General features: G+C 45.5%; 1 protein-coding gene across 1 annotated transcript in view; it reads right to left on the reverse strand.

Annotated features, from left to right (window-relative positions):
• Positions 1–22139, reverse strand: part of TDRD9 (tudor domain containing 9) — a 172677-nt gene that overhangs the window by 45323 nt on the left and 105215 nt on the right. The window contains 5 exon segments of the mRNA XM_015417791.1: positions 345–408; positions 3974–4139; positions 5936–6067; positions 7566–7663; positions 18676–18780. Of these exon segments, the coding sequence (XP_015273277.1) occupies positions 345–408; positions 3974–4139; positions 5936–6067; positions 7566–7663; positions 18676–18780 (565 nt within the window).

Consider the following 22139-nt stretch of genomic DNA (forward strand, 5'->3'; position numbering starts at 1 on the left):
AGGGAACCTGGCACAGAGCCAATGGGAAGAGAGCCCGGGAAACTGAAGCCTATTTACTAACAATCACTGGTTAATGCATTCAGGTGATTTCCTTCTAGGGGTCAAGAAGAAGAAGAATCTCCATTGTTGTAGACCATGTGGTCAAAGTGTAAAGATGTAGTCTTAGGTGTCTTTGTTGTTTTGTAGATTTCCTGTGAACCCTTCCCTTAGAAATAAAGATTTTTACATAGAAGAAAATGCCTCCTCTCCAGTGAGGCAAAGATCCATTGCAATCTCTGAATATTTAACTATTTTGCCAACTTTCCCAACACTCTTTAACCAGGGGACAACCTGAGAAAAACTACCTGTATCCATCAAGGTGTTGTCTGAAAGGTATCGCAAAGAAGTTGTTGAAGGAAAGGGCTGCAGCTGCAAAAGAGAAATGGAAGTTTAGTTCTGAACTTATGGATTTTGTTTTCCCCTCACAAAAGAGACCCAGATCCACTTACAGATATTAATCAGACAATAGCTAATCACGTAAGTTATCAGAGAAACAAATAGTATTATTTTTAGTGTAAATTATGGGACAAATAATCAAGGAAGAACCCTGAAAAAATAACTTATTTGGATGAAAAAAACTGTCACAGAATAAACCCTACAGTAGTTGGCCATTAGCTCTTCAGCATCATCCCATGTTTCTTCCCAGAAAGTGGGGACAGCACTCAAAATATTGCATTGCTGAGAAAATGCACCGTTTCCCCTGCAACCGATATGCTGTTTACTACAACTGTAGATATTGTATGGAAGGTGCCCATGAAGACGTCTCAGTGCATATTGGACAGAGTCTGTGATGTCACTCGCAATGAACCACAGAACTTTCCCCTAATCTACATGCATACTCATATATAGCAATGGATATGTTGAAAGTTTTGCTATAATTTACCTACTATTATTCCAGCACTGGTGGCGGTGGAAACAAAAAATATATATTCCGCAGGTTAGGAAAGGCACAAACAGGTATAGGAAAAAGCCTGCATGGTTAACAAACAGAGTAATGGAGGCTGTAAAAAGTAAAAAGAATTCCTTTAAGCAGTGGAAAGCTAGTCACAGTGAGGCTGATAAAACGGAGCACAGGCTATGGCAAATAAAATGCAAGTCTGAGGTCAGGCAGGCAAAAAGGGAATATGAGGAGCATATAGCAAAAAACGTAAAAACCAACAATAAAACTTTCTTCAAATACATTAGAAACAGGAAACCAGCCAGGGAGGCAGTGGGGCCCTTGGACGACCAAGGGGTAAAAGGAGTATTGAAGGATGATAGGGAAATGGCTGAGAAGCTAAATGCATTTTTTGCCTCCGTCTTCACTGTGGAAGATGAGAAGTGCTTGCCCACTCCAGAACCACTGATTTCAGGAGGGGTGTTGAAAGACCTGAGTCAGATTGAGGTGACGAGAGAGGAGGTCCTAAAACTGATAGACAACTTAAAAACTGAAAAATCACCAGGCCCAGATGGCATACATCCGAGAGTTCTGAAAGAACTCAAATGTGAACTTGTAGATCTCCTGACAAAGATATGTAATCTTTCCTTAAAATCTGCCTCCATTCCTGAGGATTGGAAGGTAGCTAATGTCACTCCCATCTTTAAAAAGGGTTCCAGAGGAGATCCGGGAAATTACAGGCCAGTCAGTCTGACGTCGATACCGGGTAAATTGGTGGAAACCATTATTAAGGAAAGAATTAGTAGGCACATAGATGAACAAAACCTATTGAGGCAGACTCAGCACGGTTTCTGTAAGGGAAGATCTTGTCTCACTAACCTGTTAGTGTTCTTTGAGGGGGTGAACAAACATGTGGACAAGGGGGATCCAATAGATATTATTTACCTTGACTTCCAGAAAGCTTTTGATAAAGTTCCTCATCAAAGGCTCCTAAGTAAGCTCAAAAATCATGGGATAGAAGGACAAGTCCTTTTATGGATCAAAAACTGGCTAGTTCATAGAAAACAGAGAGTGAGTGTAGGTGGGCAATTTTCTCAGTGGAGGGTGGTAAGCAGTGGGGTACCGCAGGGATCAGTACTTGGTCCACTGCTTTTTAACTTGTTCATTAATGATTTGGAGATGGGAGTAAGCAGTGAAGTGGCTAAATTTGCGGATGATACAAAGTTGTTCAGGGTGGTGAAAACCAGTGAGGATTGTGAGGCACTCCAAGGGGATCTGTCAAGGATGGGCGAGTGGGCGTCAACATGGCAAATGGGGTTCAATGTGGCCAAGTGCAAGGTGATGCACATTGGAGCCAAAAATCCTAAATATAAATACACATTGATGGGGTCTGAACTGGCAGAGACTGAGCAAGAGAGAGATCTTGGAGTTGTAGTGGATAACTCACTGAAAATGTCGAGACAGTGTGTGACTGCAATAAAGAAGGCCAATGCTATGCTGGGGATTATTAGGAAGGGTATTGAAAACAGATCAGCCAATATAATAATGCCCCTATATAAATCAATGGTGAGACCTCATTTGGAATACTGTGTGCAGTTCTGGGCACCACACCTTAAAAAGGATATTATAGCTTTGGAAAAAGTGCAGAAAAGGGCAACTCGAATGATAAAAGGGTTGGAACACTTTCCCTATGAGGAAAGGTTAAAGCGCTTAGGGCTCTTTAGCTTGGAGAAAAGACGACTGAGGGGTGACATGATCGAGGTTTATAAGATTATGCATGGGAAAGAGCAGGTAAAGAAAGAGGTACTTTTCTCCCTTTCTCACAATACAAGAACTCGTGGGCACTCCATGAAACTGCAGAGCGGTCGGGTTAGAACGGATAAAAGGAAGTACTTCTTCACCCAAAGAGTGATTAACACATGGAATTCACTGCCACAGGAAGTGGTGGGTGCTACAAGCATGGACGGCTTCAAAAGGGAATTAGATAAGCATATGGAGCAGAGGTCCATCAGTGGCTATTAGCCACAAGGTATAGCTAGGGGCTCTGGGGCAAGTGATGCTCTGTCTTCTTGGTGCTTGGGGGGGGTCAACAGTGGGAGGGCTTCTAATGTCCTGGCCCCACTGCTGGACCTCCTGATGGCACTGGTATTTCTGGCCACTGTGTGACACAGAGTGTTGGACTGGATGGGCCTTTGGCCTGATCCAACATTGGCGTCTCTTATGTTCTTATGTTCTTAAATGTAGGAGCAGGACCAGGGTACTTTAATCCATCAGGGATGCCCAGCTTAGCCACACTCCCACCCACAATGGAAATATAACCCAAATTGGTTTCCTTTATTAGGTTATTAGGTTATTTAACTTCTCACATTGTGGGAGATAGTAAAGGACATGTCTAGGAGCCATTTTGATGTGTGCCTCCCTTATGAACCTGAAGAAACATCCACCGCATCACCACTCCCTCACACCAACTCCCCCTCACACCTCTCACCTCTTACTGGCTGGGGTGATGGAAAGATGTTGCTCAATCCCCCCAGTGGTCTCTCTCTAAAAAGGCGCGGTGGTGTAAGTGGCCGTGGCGGCTCCTACTCATAAGCCTGGCGGAAGAGCTCCGTCTTGCAGGCCCTGCAGGCCTCTGCATAGAGACCCTGGTATTCCTTGGTGGTCTCCTATCTAAAGGCTATCCAGAGTCAACCCTGCTTAGCTCCCGTGAGCTGATAAGATCAGGTGAGCTATCTAGGTCAGAGCATCCCAGCGGTAAGAGAACATATATAACATATTTAAGCATTTATAGCACTTCAAATAGATCATGTTTAAAACAGCCCTGTAAGGTACGCCAGTATCCCCCCACCTCTGGCCAAATATTCATACCCTTCTGTACTCTCCATGCTGTCAGTCTTCAGACTGAAAATACGGCCTTGTCTTTGTTATTTATAACCTTGCAACTGTGTTCTTTGGATATTCTGGCAACAAAACAAAACCCATCAACCTAACTAGGCATTATGGCCAATAGGCAGACAGGTTAATTCCACTTGCTCCCAAACCTGTCAGCTCGCTTACCTATTATGAGACATTCTTCCAGACACCCAAAGACATTGCCAAGGACTATGAGTTTGCCAAGGTGCTGGTCTACGGGTAACTGTGCCAACACCCTTCCCAGGAATGTCAGCTCACCATCGTAAGGATTTGCGTCATCAGAAGGGACACCGACCGCAAGGGCTCCTATCTATACCAAAACAAAAGTGAGGAGGATACTGACTGATTTATCAACAGCCAAGAGGACTGAAACTAAGTTTTTGCTTAGAAAAAGAAATACCCAAACATCACTCCCACAAGCTAATACTAGGCCTGCACAGCTTGTAGGCTACCAAGCTAACCAGGAAGTGATCTGAGTAGTGATCACGTGGAACATCTCAGTTTCCGGTGTATTACGTGGCCTTACTCTCCAGGAGACCCCGCAGTGCTGCTCAAGGGGTTAAGACGCTGAACTGCAGGCTGTGGAAGGTCGGTAGTTCAGCAGTTCGAGACCCGAGTGTGCCGCATGACGGAGTGAGCTCCCGTCTCTAGTTCCAGCTCCTGCCAACCTAGCAGTTCGAAAGCAAGAAATTGCAAGTAGATAAATAGGTGCCACTTCGGTGGGAAGGTAACAGCGTTCCGTGCGCCTTGGTGTTTAGTCATGCCGGCCACATGACCACGGAAACGTCTTCGGACAGCGCTGGCTCTTCGGCTTTGAAACGGAGATGAGCACCGCATCCCTAGAGTCGGACTCGACTGGCTTTCGAGCAAGGGAACCTTTACCTTTACCTTTATTCTCCAGGAACTCTTTTGAAACATATTATGTGCTTATCTTTTTTTATGACATGACACGGTATTGCAGATGTTCTTGCCGATGGACTTGACTTGAAGTTCACCAATACGGTCACACCACTTTTTTTCCTTCAAGGGACCCTGTCTGCTTTTGGGGGCTGCCCAGTTAAAACAAGACCACCTGGTAAGCCTAACTACAGCTGTCTTAGCTGACAATGGTCATCTCCAGAGACATCGCTTTCAGTGCCCCCACCAGCTGAGGGTAAGGGCATGGCATCCCAAGAAAGGTCGTTCTCAGTTGTGGCACCAAAAATCTGAAACTCTCTCCCCAGGGAGATTTGTCTGTCTCCCTTGGTCATTGTCTTCTGCCAGCAGGTGAAGATTTTTTATTTTTTTTGGCATACCACTCCAACCCAGGTAAACCTTTGTTGTGTTGTGATTCACATGTTATAGGTAAGGCTGGCCTAGATGAGTTTGATCTAGTGTCAGAGTGAGTAACAGCTAGAAGCTGCAAAAGAGGCTGGCTCTAACCGGTTTGAAGCAGTCCAGCTTGGCACTGAAGTATTACACCAGGATTGCATCAGCTGTGTGCTGATTGGCTGATGGATGTATATATGTAAAGGGTGTACAGTGTACTTTTTCTCTCACTTGAATTGGTTGCAGTGGAGCACTTTGACACTGAGAACTGTATATTGGTGAAGCTGGGTGTGAATAAATTCACTGTGTGTTTGCACCTAAGCTGTGGACTCCAGTCTTCTTTGGGTACTCTAACTCACTTTGGGCACTGACGTGCTAGCCAGCATTCTGCGCATCCCAACATGTTGTCCCTTAATCTGAACAATCTGGGTTTGAATCCCCACTCCTCCTCCACACGAAACCTGCTGGGTGACCTTGGGCCAGTCCCAGTTCTCACAGAACTCTCTCAACCCCACCTGCCTCACAAGGTGCTTGTTGTGGGGAGAGGATGGGAAGGCAATCGTAAGCGGCTTTTGAGACTCCTTAAGGTAGAGAAAAGCAGAGTATAAAAACCTTCTTCCCTTCTCTCTCCTTGCATTCTGTTTGTATGTTTTTATTGGTATCATTGATTATTCTATATATATATTAAGTGTTTTACTGCCTTGCTGTTCACAGCCTGCTGCCTTAGAGACCCTATTTGGGCAGAAAGGCATCACCCAAAGGTGTGAAATAAAATAAAATGCAGGGAGAAGCACCTACCTCTTTGAGCAGTAGAATGGTGCGTTCAATATCACTGATACTGGGTGGAGACAGGGCTGTCGCCAGCAAAGCTCTGGGCTCTCCCATGTCAAGTAGCTTTACCTTTAGCACAGTATTCTCCAATGGGCAGCGCTGAAAGGATGAAACAAAATGGCAACCAGTGGACAAACTCCCATTAAAAAAAAAATACAACACACCCTCACCAGGCTTTTATTAAGAGTAGGGATGGGCATGATCCACATTTCTGCAGTTTGGTGCAGTTCGTGGTTGAACCATGAGCCAAACCATGAACCGATATCCATGGTGCTTTTTGTGGGTAGTAGAAAACAGTGGTTTAAATGGCTCTGAGCCATTTAAACTGAACAGGTGAGCATCGGGGAGCAGAAAGCAGCTTAAATGGCTCAGAGCCATTTAAACCCTTACTTGCTGCTCCCTGCCACTCAGCTGTTTTTTTCTGAAGAGCAGAAAGCAGGGGTTTAAATTTCTCAGAGCCATTTAAACTACTGCTTTCTGCTCTTCACAAACTGCATAAAATTCATGGACATTCATGGCGGCTTTTCAGTTCACGAACATTGCTTTGCGAACCACAAACCAGCCAAAATTCATGATGAATTTTAGTTCATGATCTGGTTCATGCCCATCCCTAATTAAGAGACTGACAACAGTCAAGCAGCTGGTGGGAACTGTCTACATGCTGTTTACACCAAAGTATACAATACCGGAAATGTGCATCAATATTAGTTCAACAACTGATTTCTCTCTTTCAATAAAAACCATTAAAGGCTGGAACTGGGAGCAGAAGAGAGAAAATGGTTGAATCTTTTCCTTCTTGTCATTCATCTTTTCAAGGTAAGAAATTCTGAGCAGAAGTGAATTGCTTGCCTCTGTGTAGCAATCCTGAATTTTCATCATGTAGGGTTGCCAGGTTGACTTACTTGGCCACCGCGGTCTCCCAACCTCCTTCCAGGAGACCAGAAGTGATGTTGGGCATTTACGGACCTATTTCCAGTCAGGGGTGACAGTCTGGTTTTTGGGCAAAATTCTATGGTAAAGTTGGCTTCAAACCATAGAGTTTTGCCCAAAAACTAGGGAGTGTGTGTGTGTGTGTGTCTCCCAAATCAGAAGTAGGCCTGAAACGGAGGTTGGCCCAAAACCTGAAGTAGGCCCGAAAAGGTCATTTGGGGGCAGGATTTCCCCCCACTGGCCAGCGACGGGCAAGAGCCTGTGAAAGCTCACGTTCCCCTGCTCCCACTAGGGGGCTGGCAACCCTACTTCCATGGTGGTCTCCCATTCAAATACTAATCAGGGATATCCTTGCTTAGCTTCCGAGATTTGACTAGCCAGGGTTATCCAAGTCAGGTGTTACTACCCCATTAAAAATATGGAGCAATGCCTACAGTGTACACTCTTTTTTTTCATTTCATCATTGTCTATGGACAAAGAGCTTTTATAGGCTTTTGAAGCATGACCAAAACCTCCAATACCTGGTTGACCAGGATTGATAGTGGGATACCGGGGGGGGGGGGGGGTTGAGCATCCTTATCATGAACAACAATGGTTGTATTATACCACCTCATGCAAAAACTACATGTCCAGTCTCAAATACACAAACACTACAGGTGACATTTACCAACATCTCAGGAACAGAGCTATCGGGTATGCAGTCTGCCCAGAAGTCTTTGTATACTAGCCTGTAGCAGTATCCTTTTGAAACACGACCGGCACGACCTTTGAGGAACAGAAGCAGAATGTGCAATTTGTAGATTGCTTTTATCGCTTAAACTGGCATTTTTACCTTTTGCTTGTCGGAAAAAAGATCTCAGAGAGATTTTCCGATGTACAATTAAAATCAGAGGTCATTTCGGGGGGGGGGAACGCGAGGGAACGCAGTTCCCCTGGGTGAGGTACGGGGGGCGGGGCACATGACGAAGCCCCGCCCCCTGCTTCCGGCCGCCCCGCTTCCGGCCCTCATTGGGGGGTGTGGCCTTATGACACACTTCCGGTGATGTCAGGGGGTGTGGCCTTATGACACACTTCCGGTGATGTCAGGGTGTGTGGCATATGCTAATGAGTTATGCTAATGAGTTCCCCTAGCTCTTTTTTTACGAAATGACCCCTGATTAAAATGATATGCTCAGTTAAATCCAAGAATAGTCTGAAGGCACCTAAATAAAACATATTAAAAAAAAAACCCACTACCTTTGCCGGATCAGACCAATGATCCATCAAGCTCAGCATTCTATTTCAAACAGCATCCAACCAGAGGTACTGGAAGATGCACAGCAAGGAAGAAGCCAAAGCCTTTTCCCTACCATCAACTGACAAGAAGAGATACTGCCTGTGAATATGGAGGCTCCATTTCATCACTGTTACTCATAGCCATCCCATCCTACAAAAATAGGTCTAACCTCTTTTAACGCCATCGCCACATTCTGGGGCCACAAAATCTGCAAGTTATGTGATGCATTAATTATTATTTTCGTTTTGTTTGTCCATAACCTACTACCCACCAATTTCATTGGGTGTCCCCAAAATTCAAATACTTTTGGAGTCACATACCATGCACAAATTTCATAAACCTCTGTCCCATCCCTTCTCCTGTTGTTGTTGTTCAGTCGCACAGTCGAGTCCGACTCTTCGCGACCCCATGGACAATCTCCCGCCAGGCTCTCCTGTCTTCCGCCGTCCTCCGAAGTTGGCTCAATTTCATGTTCGTTGCATCGCTGACACTGTCTAACCATCTCATCCTTTGCCGTCCCCGTCTTCTTTGACCTTCAATCTTTCCCAGCATCAGGGTCTTTTCCAGTGAGTGCTCCCTTCTCATTTGGTGGCCAAAGTATTTGAGCTTCAGTTTCATTATCTGGCCTTCCAGGGAACAGTCAGGGTTGATTTCTTTGAGGATTGACTGATTTGTTCTTCTTGCAGTCCAAGGGACTCTCAAGAGTCTCCTCCAGCACCATAGTTCAAAAGAATCTATTCTTCGGCGCTCGGCCTTCCTTATAGTCCAACTCTCACAGCCATACATGACTACTGGGAATACCATTGCTTTGACCATGCGGACTTTTGTTGGCAGGGTGATGTCTCTACTTTTTATCATGCTGTTTAGGTTCGCCATCGCTTTCCTCCCAAGGAGCAGGCGTCTTTTAATTTCATGGCTGCAGTCACAGTCTGCGGTGATTTGATGACTAGGGAGCCATGTACCTGATGTTATCTGCAGGTCGTCTTGAAGAAACAGGCTCTGAAGAACTGCTCTTCCAAAAGCAGCATCAGTTTTAGCACAGTGCATCACCACCAGGAACTTCTCAAAGGCTGAAGTCAGTGAACCAATAGCAGACCTGCAGAGATATGTCACCAAGTATCTGGAGAAAGTGGCAGAATCAGGAGCCATAATGACCCTTTCACAGTACTAGCTTGCTTGATACGTTCGCATCAAACTTTAAAGCCAGGCATCTTTCCCGGCATTTGAAAGACATGTTTGCACTCACTGGAGAAAACCCTGATGCTGGGAAAGATTGAAGGTCAAAGAAGACGGGGACGGCAAAGGATGAGATGGTTAGACAGTGTCACTTTCTCCATAATCCAGCGAATGTTGGCAATATGATCTCTCGTTCCTCTACCTCTTCGAAACCCAGCTTGTACTTCTGGTAGTTCTCTATCCACGTACTGTTGAAGCCTAGCTTGTAGGATCTTGAGCATGACCTTGCTAGCGTGTGATATGAGTGCAATTGTGCGATAGTTTGAACATTCCTTGGCATTGCCCTTCTTTGGGATTGGAATGTATACTGATCTTTTCCAATCCTGTGGCCACTGTTGCGTTTTCCAAATTTGCTGGCAAATGGAGTGCAGAACTTTAACAGCATCCTCTTCTAAGACTTTGAATAGCTCAGCTGGGATACCATCACCTCCACTAGCTTTGTTGTTAGTAATGCTTTCTAAGGCCCATTTAACTTCACATTCCAGGATGTCTGGCTCGAGGTCAGTGATTATACCGTCGTGGTTGTCAAGGACATCGAGGTCTTTCTTGTATAGTTCTTCTGTGTATTCTTGCCATCTTTTCCTAATCTCTTCTGCTTCTGTTAGGTCCCTACCGTTTTTGTCCTTTATCATGGCCAGCTTTGCATGGAACGCTCCCTTGATTTCTCCAATTTTCTTGAAGAGATCTCTAGTCCTTCCCATTCTATTGTTTTCTTCTATTACTTTGCACTGTTCATTCAGGAAGGCCTCCTTATCTCTCCTTGCTGTTCTCTGGAAATCTGCGTTCAGTTGGGTAAATCTTTCCTTTTCGCCTTTGCCTTTCGCTTTCCTTCTTTCCTCTGCTATTTGTAAAGCCTCATCAGAAAGCCACTTTGCTTTCTTACATTTCTTTTTCTTTGGGATGGTGGTGATTGCTGCCTCCTGTACAATGTCACGAACCTCCGTCCATAGTTCTTCAGGCACTCTATCTATCAAATCCAGACCCTTGAATCTATTCTTCACCTCTACTGTATATTCATCAGGGATGTGATCTAGGTCAAACCTGAATGGCCTCATGGTTTTCCCGATTTTCTTCAGTTTAAGTCTGAATTTTGCAATGAGTAGCTCATGATCTGAACCACAGTCAGCTCCAGGTCTTGTTTTTACTGACTGGATAGAGCTTCTCCATCTTTGACTGCAAATTATATAGTCAATCTGATTTCGGTGTTGCCCATCTGGTGATGTCCATGTGTAGAGTCGCCTCTTAGGTTGTTGGAAAAGGGTGTTCGCTATGACCAGTGTGTTCTCTTGACAAAACTCTGTTAACCTTTGCCCTGCTTCATTTTGCTTTCCAAGGCCAAACTTGTCTGTTATTCCAGTTACCTTTTCACTTCCTACTTTAGCATTCCAGTCCCCTATGATGATGAGGACATCATTTTTTGGTGTTAGTTCTAGGAGGTGTTGTAGGTCTTCATAGAACCGGTCCACTTCAGCCTCTTCTGCATCAGTGGTTGGGGCATACACTTGAATTACTGTGATGTTGAATGGTTTGCCTTGGAATCGGACAGAAATCATTCTGTCATTTTTGAGATTGTATCCCAGTACTGCCTTTTGCACTCTCTTGTTGACTATAAAGGCCACACCATTTTTTCTACGAGATTCCTGGCCACAGTAGTAGATATAATGGTCTTCTGAGTTAAATTCGCCCATTCCTGTCCACTTTAGTTCACTGATTCCTAGGATATCGATGTTCAGTCTTGCCATCTCATTTTTGACCACGTCAAGCTTACCTTGATTCATAGATCTTACATTCCAGGTTCCTATGTAGTATTGTTCTTTGCAGCATCGGACTTTCCTTTCACCATCAGACACATCCACAACTGAGGGTCCTTTCGGCTTTGGCCCAGCCGCTTCACTCTTTCTGGGGTTACTTGTACTTGCCCTCTGCTCTTCCTCCTACCATCTCCCATATGAACCTGCCTATGTACCATGGTCACCTTTGGAGGTCCTGTTTCAGGTGCCCCTGCCATATGAAGCTAGATAGGTGGTATCCTGGGAGAGGGCCTTCTCAGCTGTACTGTTCAAACTTCAAAACTCCTTCCCGGGGGAGGAGGAAGGAGAGGAAAAAGAGGAAGAGGAGGAGATTGGATTTATACCCCGCCCTTCACTCAGAGTCTCAGAGCAGCTTACAAACTCCTTTCCCTTCCCCTCCCCACAACAGACACCCTATAACAGAAACTGCTCTTTTTCAAGAACAACTCTGACAGGACTATGGCTTGCCTAAGGTCATCCAGCAGCTGCAAGTGGAGGAGTGGGGAATCAAACCCAGTTCTCCCAGATTAGAGTCCACGCACTTAACCACTACACCAAACTGGTGTATCTCCCTCGAATGTTGTCTTCCACCAATAGGTGAAAGGGTTTTTTTGTTCTATTTGGCACATCCACAGTAACCTTTATTGGCCTCCTCCTTGGTTTTTGGTATTAGGTGTGATTATATGCTTTGCTCCTGCCAACCTAGCAGTTCGAAAGCAAGAAATTGCAAGTAGATAAATAGTCACCACTTCAGTGGGAAGGTAACAGCGTTCTGTGCGCCTTGGTGTTCAGTCATGCCGGCCACATGACCACGGAAATGTCTTCGGACAGCGCTGGCTCTTCAGCTTTGAAACGGAGATGAGCACCGCAACCCTAGAGTCGGATTCGACTGGCTTTCGAGCAAGGGAACCTTTACCCTTACGCTTTACTGAATTACTGTATATATACATTATTTTATTTTAATATTTGATGTTTGCCACCTGGGAGACCTTATTTGGGTGAAAAGGCAGCATAGAAATCTTTTAAATAAATAATGAATCAATCCCTCCCCCTTCAGGATCTGTTTTCTAAACTGAAAAGCCCCATATTTTTCCATTTTCCCTCATACAGAAGGTGTTTCAGCTCTATAAAGAGATCCATTTTTAAAAGAGTGGCGTAACCAGAACTATTTATTACTATTGTTGAGGAAATTCATATTCTGCCTCTCTAGAGAACTGCTTGAGGCCGCTCATAAAGAAAAATATTACTATTAAAACAGCATTAAAAGGAGAAGCAGGAATTTTAGAAACCAACTAGTGAAATAATATTACAGGCAGGTATCTGTCAAGGGAGAGTTTCAATTCTATTTCTCAGCCAAGTTAGAGGCCTCCCGATAAATAACGTCATGCGGTTAGCAGGCACAGGGGACAGAACTGTCAGAAACATTGTGGGCATATGGATATAAGAAGCTATTTTTTACAAAGACAAACCATCTGGCTCAAATCTGGCTCCACTGTCTTGTAGAAGTCATTCAACAACCGGAGGAAAAGAGCTAGAAGCACTTCAACAAGACATAGTACTTAAATTCGCATTTATTTATTTTTTTGGAAACTAGCCTCTTCCCATTGGGACACACAATGCATCACCAACAGGAGCCCTTTTGGTAAGGAAAGAACTGTGCTCCTTCCAGAAAGGCTCAGTAATCCTCAGGACAGACCCCTCCGGGGTCATTTCCTGCAGGAGCCGAGCTCCGGCAGTAAAGAGCCCAGGGGGCAGGCACATGCAACAAGCCCCACCCCCTGCTCCCAGCAGTCCTAAGTCAGAGTAAGAATCAGCCAGGTAAGTTGCAGAGCCCCCCCTCCCCCCCAAACAGTCCAGTGACACCTTTAAGACCAAGTTCTATTCAGGTACAAGCTCTCCCTCCTCTGGGAGGACAGATCTGCACGTCCCTGTCCCTCCCAATAGCTAGGAATCCAAAACAGTCCAGTGGAGCCTGAGCGGTGGGTGTTGCCTTCTGACACACTTCCGGTGATGTCAGGGGGTGTGGCATATGCAAATAACTTATGCTAATGAGTTATGCTCATGAGCTCCTGCACCTCTTTTTCTAGAAATGACCCCTGCTAAAGACTTACATAAAAGCACGCAGAGTCCCTCAGGACCATGGGCTCACTGTTTGTTTTCCTTCAACCCCTCTTCTATTGGTAATAAAGCATCCCAGACCACTGTCACCAGATGGATTAAGCTGCGGTTCACAACCTTTTTCGGTATGGTGACCCACAAGTCTAAATTTGCTTGGTTTGGTGACACATCCAAGGCTGGCCCAAGGTTTTTAAGTGCCCTAGGTGAACTATCACCTGGGCACCCATCTAGTTCAGCATTCCATTTTCTACAGTGGCCAACCAGATACTTCCGAGAAACCAACAAACGCCACCCAAACTGTGCCGCTGCCTCCACTCTGAACGTCAAGCAAGTGGCATTTGGATGCATACAGCCTTTGCAAATGGAAGAGTAAAAATGAGGAACACGCCTGCTGGATGGGGGATACACTTCTGGGTAGCAGTGTGTATGTAAACAAGATCTTGGGGTATAGACTGACTGCAAGTTAAATATGAGCAGCCAGTGTGATGCAGCAACAAAAGAGGCTAATGCGATCTTGGGGTGTGTCAACAGAGGCATAACATTCAAATCGCAAGATGTCATAGTCCCACTGTACACTGCATTGGTTAGGGCGCACTGGGAGTATTGTGTGCAGTTCTGGAGGCCTCACTTCAAAAACGATGTGGACAGAAAGGAGCGGGGGCAGAGGAGAGCGATGAGGATGATCAGGGGCCTGGAGACCAAGCCCTATGAGGAAAGGCTGAGGGACTTGGGAATGTTCAGTCTGGAGAAAGGGAGGTTGAAGGGGGACATAACTGCTCTCTTGAAGTATTTGAAAGGCTGTCACTTAGAGGAGGGCAGGGAGCTGTTTGTTGGTTATTACAAGTTGAAAACACTCACTATATCTGGGGTTAAATGTTTGTTTATGTTACTCACAGGAAGTCACATGTTTCTCATGTAACCAATGTTCTTTAGCTGTAGGATGCCCGGGAATTTTCTCCCTGATCTAGGAATTTGATTGGGACTAAAGTGTCAAGGTATATTACCATTTTATGGCTTCTCTTCCCGTCTTTGTTTTGGTGTCTTTGTTTTGGTGTTCTGAAGAACAAGAAGAGTAGCCATACTCTCTCTCTTCTAGTTTTGTCTTTGTAGAGTAAGGATGTAGTAGATTTTGCTCTGTTGTTATTTTCATCCCAGTTACCCTTCCCATGCTAGAATTTAGTAAAAACTTTATATTTTAATCACATGGATTTTGAGTCTGAATTATTTTACTTTGCTGGACTATCTTATCTCTGCTAAATACCATTTTTTCAATATCTCACTATCACCCAACACTGTTCCTGTGGGCAGCAGAGGAGAGGACTCACAATAATGGGTTTAAATTAAGGGCAAGAAGGAGCCGGCTGAATATTAGGGGAAACTTTTTTACAGTAAGAGTTGTGCAATCAGCTGCCTAGGGAGGTGGTGAGCTCCCTTTCACTGGCAGTCTTTAGGCAGCGGCTGGACAAACCCTTGTCAGGGATGCTCTAGGCTGATCCTGCATTAAACAGAGGGTTGGACTAGATGGCCTGTCTGACCCCTTCCAACTCTGTGAGTCTATGAGGTTACATTCTGGCCTCTGACCACCGTCTCCGTCTCCATTACTTCCTTTAACCCTCCCCCCTAAGATTCTCAGAAACTCACTCCAGTAACCACCAGGACTCATTTTACTTGATCAACATATACATGAAGTGAAGCAAAAAATACCAACTAATGTATCAAGGGGAAGATGCTTTTTCCAGGGTCAGATCTTTGTTTCCAAAAAACCCCAAAAGAGAACAATGGAAAGGGCAGAGGCGGCCATTAAGGAGGGCTGGCCAGTGACCCACTCTTGGAGGCTGTGCAGTCCACCTCTGGGTCCCGAGTCCCAACCCATAGGTTGGGAAACACTGGATTGAGGCATGTATCTTCTCAGGATACGAGGTTCAACACGTACCTGCTCTCAACGCTCCAGAGAGCCAGTTTGGTGTAGTGGTTAAGAGGCTCAAAAATGATGGCCACAGTCACAGAACAGACCACAAAAAGAAGAAACTGTGAGGTAACTGCGCTAGAAAATATTTCAATAACAATCACAATATTTATACAAAAATGTGTACAAAAAATCATATAAATGCCCAAGGCAGTTGAAAATGGTGTGACGATGGTCTCCGGAATGTTCTATCGTTTTGATACTATTCTTCTTCCGAAAGTGGATGAAAGCAGCGACTCTTGGTCTGTCATTTCAACAAGTAGGTATCAAAAATTTCATTAATATTCACCGATGTATCATAACTTAGTTGCAAGAAATTCTCTGAAAGAATGTTCCTAGGGCAGCAGCCACCTCAGTGGCCTTCTCTACCTGTGCTCCAACGGCAGAAATCCGCAGAGCAGGGACCCGGAGATCAGTGTCCACCTTTGTCAGACACTATGAGTTGAACACCTGCAGGTATGGAGATGCAGGAATTGGCAGAAGAGCCCTCCAGAAGGTGCTTCCCCAGAGAGCCAGTCTGGTGTAGTGGTTAAGAGCACAGACTCTAATTGCGGAGAACCGGGTTTGATTCCCTCCACATGCAGCTGCTGGAGTGACCTTGGGTCAGCCACAAGTTCTCTCAGAGCTGTTCTCTCAAGAGCAGTTCCCCTAAGAGCTCTCTCAGGCCCACCTACTTCACAGGGTGTCTGTTGTGGGGAGAGGAGGGGAAAGGAGATTGTAAGCCGCTCTGAGACTCCAAGTGAAGGGCAGGGTATAAATCCAATCTCCTCTTCTTCTCTAATGCCTCTGTCACGCAAGAAACCACTCACCCAGGATGACTCAGCCGTTCAACATCCTACTTCAGGATACCTTCCATCACTGATGGAGAATGAAACATGGAACTTACCATGAGGGTTTCTTCTTCTCCATGGAATGGAAGGTATCCCTCCCCTCTGGTAAAGTGGGAGAAATTTCTGGGAGGGGAAAGTAAAGACAGCTTGAAGGACGATGCTTCTGGTAGGCATTATACACCTGGACTTTCGAAAGACTTCTGACAAGGGACCTCACCGATGACTCCTGAGTCAACTTTGCAGTCAAGGGATAAGAGGACGGGTTCTCTTATGGAGTAAAAACTGGTTCAATGACAGGAATCAAACAGTGGGAATCAATGGACAGTTCTCACAGTGGAGGGAAGTAAATGGTGGGGTGCCACAAGGATCGATATTGGGGATGGGACTATTTATTCATGAATGGTCTGGAACTAGGGCTGAATAGTGCAGTGGCCAAGCTTGCGGATGACACAAAATTATTCAGGATGGTGAAAACCAAGGCTGGCTGTGGAGAGCTCCAAGAGGACCTCCACAAACTGGGTGAATGGGCAATAATGTGGCAAATGAAGTTCAATGTTGGTAAGTGTGAGGTGATGATGCACAGTGGGACACAACATCCCAACTTCAAGTCTAGGATACTAGGGTATGAACTTGCTGAGACCGAGAGGGAAAACGATCTTGGGGGTCATACTAGATAACTCAATGAAAGTGTCAACCCAGCGCACTGCAACAGGTAAAAAGGCAAACTCTATGTTAGGGATTATTATTTTTTTTAATTTTATTTTATTTAACTTTAGACTTTATATCCCGCTCGAACCCTTTCTCAGGGGGTCTCTGAGCGGCTTACATATGGTGCTAGTCACACAAATTACCCTAACTATGGCCACAGAGTTTTATGGGGGTGGGGTTTCCTACCGGCACCCCTGTGGTGGTGGGTTGACATGCTTGCTCTCGGCTCGGCGCTTCGCTTCGTTCCCGGCGGGCTCCATTTTGATCCGGCGGCAGTTCTTTCCTTCGGTCGCACGATTCACGCCTTCCTCTGGTTCCAGCAACGTCCTTCAGGCTCCGCTTTACGCCAGCGTCCAACGTCATCATGCGCCCGTCTCGCCGGCAGCCGCTCAGAAGTCTCCTCCTTTCTGACCTCTGGTCTTCGGGCCGATGTTTCGTTGCCGCTGCCGCCGCCGTTGTCCACCACACTAGTCAGGGTGCCCCCCACCCTACTAAGGGTGGGTACCCATTTATCTACTTGCAACTAATTGCTTTCGAACCGCTGGGTGGGCGGGTTGAAAAAGGGGTTGAAAAAAAATGGCCACTATTGTAACACCCCTGGTCTCAGAAAGGACATTGCAGAGCTGGAAAAAAGTGCAGAGGAGGGCAACCAAGATGATCAGGGGATTCAAGCACCTTCCCTATGAGGAAAGGCTGAAGAGTCTGTGGCTTTTCAGTCTAGAAGAGAGACAACTAAGGGAGGATGTGATAGAGGTTTATAAAATTATGCACAGGTTAGAGAGAGTTGGGTATTCCCAGTAGTAATGTATGGCTGCGAAAGTTGGACCATAAGGAAGGCCGAGTGTTGAAGAATAGATGCTTTCAAATTATGGCGCTGGAGAAGACTCTTGAGAGTCCCATGGACTGCAAGGAGATCAAATCCGTCAATCCTAAAAGAAATCAACCCTGACTGTTCCCTGGAAGGCCAGATACTGAAGCTGAAGCTCAAATAGCTTGGCCACCAAATGAGAAGGGAGCACTCACTGGAGAAGACCCTGATGCTGGGAAAGACTGAAGGTCAAAGAAGATGGGGACGGCAAAGGATGAGATGGTTAGACAGTGTTGTTGATACAACAAACATGAAGTTGAGCAAACTCCGGAGGATGATGGAGGACAGGAGGGCCTGGTGTGATGTGGTCCATAGAGTTGCGAAGAGTTGAACTCGACTGTGCGACTGAACAATAACAACAAAGAGAGTTGACCAAGAGAAATTTTTTCCCTCTCCCAAAATATTAGCGCTCAAGGGTATCCAGTGAAACTGGTGGGCAGTAGGCTCAGGACAGACAAAAGGAACTACTCCTTTACGCAGAGAGTGATTAAAACGTGGAATTCGCTGCCAGAGGATGTAGTGACGGCCATAGGAACAGACTGCTTTAAAAAGGGATTAGATAGATTCATGGACGATAAGTCTATCAGTGGCTATTAACCATGGTGACTGAGGGGAACCTTCACATTCAGAGGCACTAAACCTTTGAATCCCAGAGACAGGAGGCAACATCAGGGGAAGGTCTTGGTGTCTATGCCCAGCTCTAGGGGAACTGGTTGGCCACTGTGCGAGACAAGATGCTGGACTAGCTGGACTACTGGTCTGATCCAGCAGGGCTCTTCTTATGTTCTTATATAAGGAATTCCTCTTGACTTGAAGTTTGGCAAGCATGAACTAGGGCTTATCCCCTAGCAGGATGTGGAAACCATACAAAAAAAAAATTGCATAGCCTTGCCTAAGGAGCGAGTAGGGGAACAGAACTACCAGACAGCATGGGAGGAGGGAGCCCAATACCTGAAGACTCTCACCAACAAAGAAGATACCTTACCTCTCCTCTGATTACAGCTGTTTTTAGAAGTCCAGCACAGCCGCAGGCTTTGATAGTTAGTGTCTTCATCGCAAACTCGCATTTTGGTTAGACAGAAATCGATGACTGCAGTGTTTTTTTAGAAAAAGAAAAAAAAGGAGAGGGGAAAGGAGATGTTTCCACATCGCAACTAAAACGTTTATCAATTTCATATAATCTAAACAGTTATAAAAGGTTTTTTTTAAAAAAAAAAAAAAGGAGACAAATATACAGCAACAGATCAGGGAAGTTCTAAACACAAACTCAAATGGAATGCTCTAAATAATCGGCACAGAACTGGAAACAAGCTTCAGATTTTAACCTTTCCCCGAAAACACAAATTAAACTCTCTGATTATTGGAACAGAAAGACCAGTTTTTCGCATTCATGATAAGAGAAAGCTGAGAAAAGGGCTACACTAGCCTTCTCTCCATGATGGGCTTGTTTACTACATGCAGGGATTTTAAGAGGGAATTTAAAGGGCAAGCACTAAATAAGTCTGGATTCCCCATCCGCATCCTGAAAGTGCAGTCCACGTCAGCCAAATGAAGCAGTCCTCAACCTTTTTGAGCCTGTGGGCACCTCTGGAATTTCAAAGCGGGCGATTAATGTCACCCCAAAATGGATGCCACAGAAGGCGGAGCCAAACCCAAAATGGCTGACACTGAAGGTGGAGTCAAACCCAAAATGGCTGCCACAGGAGGTGGAGCAAAATGCAATACGTCCCTCCTTTCTTTGCAAAAGAACTGCAGGGAAACCACACTAAATACATGAAGTTGTCTTATTCAGAGTCTGTACATTTTCATACACTATGTTCCTCTTTCGTTTTAATCAGGATCTGGCCATTGGTCCCTCAAGGTTAGTATTATCTCTGCTCTGTTGGGAAGCATGGTCCAGCCACTGGGAGGACGGAGCCCGGAGAAGGAGGCAGGTGGACTGCTATTCCTGAACATACATCTCCACTCATGCAACTGCCCAGATCCCTGGTCTCTAATAAGACTAGAACAAATTTCCCTCTCTGCTGTGCCATCAAGACTGAAGGGGAAATGGAAACCAGGTCCTTAGCTAAGGGAAACCAGGTTCTTAGTCAACTGCCTGATCCTCCAGTGACTGTAGTTGCTCCTGCAGCTCTGAAAAACCCTTTCATTAGAATGAGGGGCAGCCAATAAGAAGCCCTGCTTTACAAAGGCCCCAAATATTTCCTGAAAAGTCCAGCAGGCACCACACTGGGGAAACCTGAGTTACCTCGCGGGGAGGGTGGGGTATAAATACAATTAAATAAATAAAAATAAATAAAATTCCAGTCATGACAGAACGGACTACATCACTTTAGGGCAGGATGGGGATGACATTTTTGACTGTACCCAATATTTTAAAAAAAGACTTCTTGCCAGTAAAAGAAATCAGGATCGACACAAGGGGTACCAGCCCAACCCACTCCCTTTTGTACTAGCTTTCTATTTGCAGAATGTTGCTTTTTAAAAAAGAAAATGTACATAAATATTAAAACATGTGATCCCTAAGTCCACGTCTGAAGTGGTAGAGTCCATTCTACACAAGTAGAAACAGCTGTAACATCTCAAATATTTATTCAATTTAAGAGCCCAATTTTCAACTATAAGGCCCTCAAAGCAGCTTACATTTTAAAATGCAATTTGTACTACTCCCCCTACCCTGCGTTCCCAATATAATTATCTCCTTTTGGCTGATTTGGGGGAGCTCTCTGTTTCTCCACCACAGATGCCCTTCTGCTGATGTTGCTGGGTAATGCGAGCTCTAGACCCTTCCTCTCCCAGGTCTAGAACAACCGTGAGTACACCTCAGATAATTCTGGAGGACGAAGGCAGATCTAAATCCTCACAGAAAACATGTCCTTGAGAGGCTTTCTGGAACCAAAACAGCTCCTGCTGATGCCTGCCCACATATATTGTGTCGAAAAAACAATGTGATTGAGGTGACATTCTCTTTCATCCCTGGGCCATGCCTCACCAGGAACCAGAATTCACACAAGGGTCAGGAGCTGGTAACCCTGAAGTGACAATCAGAGAGCAGCAGCAGGGGCCTCTCGGAATGGCCAGTGTCAAAGCCTGGGTGATAGCAGGATAAGGCAGGACAAACAAGATAAGGTAGGTCAATATATATATATATATACTAGGGTGGGGGAAGGAAGGAAGGAAGGAAGGAAGGAAGGAAGGAGAGAGAAAGAAAGAGAGAGAGAGAGAGAGAGGAAGGAAGTGGGGGGGCGAAAGGAAGGAAAGAAGGAAGAAGGGTGGGAGGCAGGGGGGCCTCCAAAAGATTCTCCCGTCAGTTGTGGGGGGAGAAGGAATTGCCAGCGCTGCCGGCCTCCAACTGAGTGGGTGGGTGAGGAAAATCGGGCTGCGGCGAGGAGTGTGCCACCGCCATGCCGTTCGCACGCAGCGTTCACCTCCCGCCTCCCAGCCAATGGCATGGCAGCAGCCTTGAGCGGCAGCTGGGCACCCAATGGCTGACGGAGCGCATTTTGTCTCCGCTCAGTCTTACGCTGCATCTTACTCAATTATATATAAGGGAGAGATATGTGGGAAAGGCATCAAAGGTCAATTTAGGCATCTATTCTTGTTCAAGCGCATTAAGGACAATGTGGAACAGGAGTAGGTGGCTACCCCAGGAGAAAAAAGCCTAAACTGACGAGGCTGAGGAGGACTGATTCCGACGTCTGCATCATGGACAACTCTGGAATAATGGTGGTGGAAAGTGGTGTCAAGTCACGGCTGACTTATGGCAACCCCACAGGGTTTTCAAGGCAAAAGGCATTCAGGGGTAGTTTCCCATTGCCTGCCTCTGTGTAGCAACACTGGACTTTCTTGGTGGTCTCCCATCCAAGTAAGAACCCAGGACGACTCTGCTTAACTTCTCAGATCTGATGAGATTGAGCTAATCACTGGCCTACCTGCAAACGTTTTGAGCTCACTGCAGAAAAGTGTTTACAGACAGAATCTAGACCGAACATAACCTTGATAGCTCTATTAGCTTCAAGTTGACATGCCAGTGCAAATGTTGATTCCCTTTTGTTTGAACAAGTAAGAGGAAGAGGAAAAGATATGAGAATACACTACAAAGGAATCAAGTATTTGGGAAGAATAAGTAGGGGTCCCACAAGGACTTGTGGGAGATCACTTCATTTTCCTTTCTATCTCCTTCCCCGCACTATTTCCTTTCTCTTCACTTGACAGCCCCCATATCCTCTACCATTTCCCTGCTTCCCTCTGTAATTCCCACTCACCAATCTTTTTGTATCTCCCCACCCACCAGTCTTCAGCTTTATTTATTATTTATTTCCTCTCCAAGGTTTGAAGGCTGGCAATATTGTTACAGTTGCTTAACAACCCCCACAATGGCCACTGAGATCTCAGAGGCTGTTCATTTCTTTAAAGTCCAGGCACAGTTCCATTACCGGGGGGGGGGGG

Source organism: Gekko japonicus, unplaced genomic scaffold (assembly GCF_001447785.1).
Source record: "Gekko japonicus isolate JY-2015 unplaced genomic scaffold, Gekko_japonicus_V1.1 scaffold270, whole genome shotgun sequence".
Lineage (NCBI taxonomy): Eukaryota > Metazoa > Chordata > Lepidosauria > Squamata > Gekkonidae > Gekko > Gekko japonicus.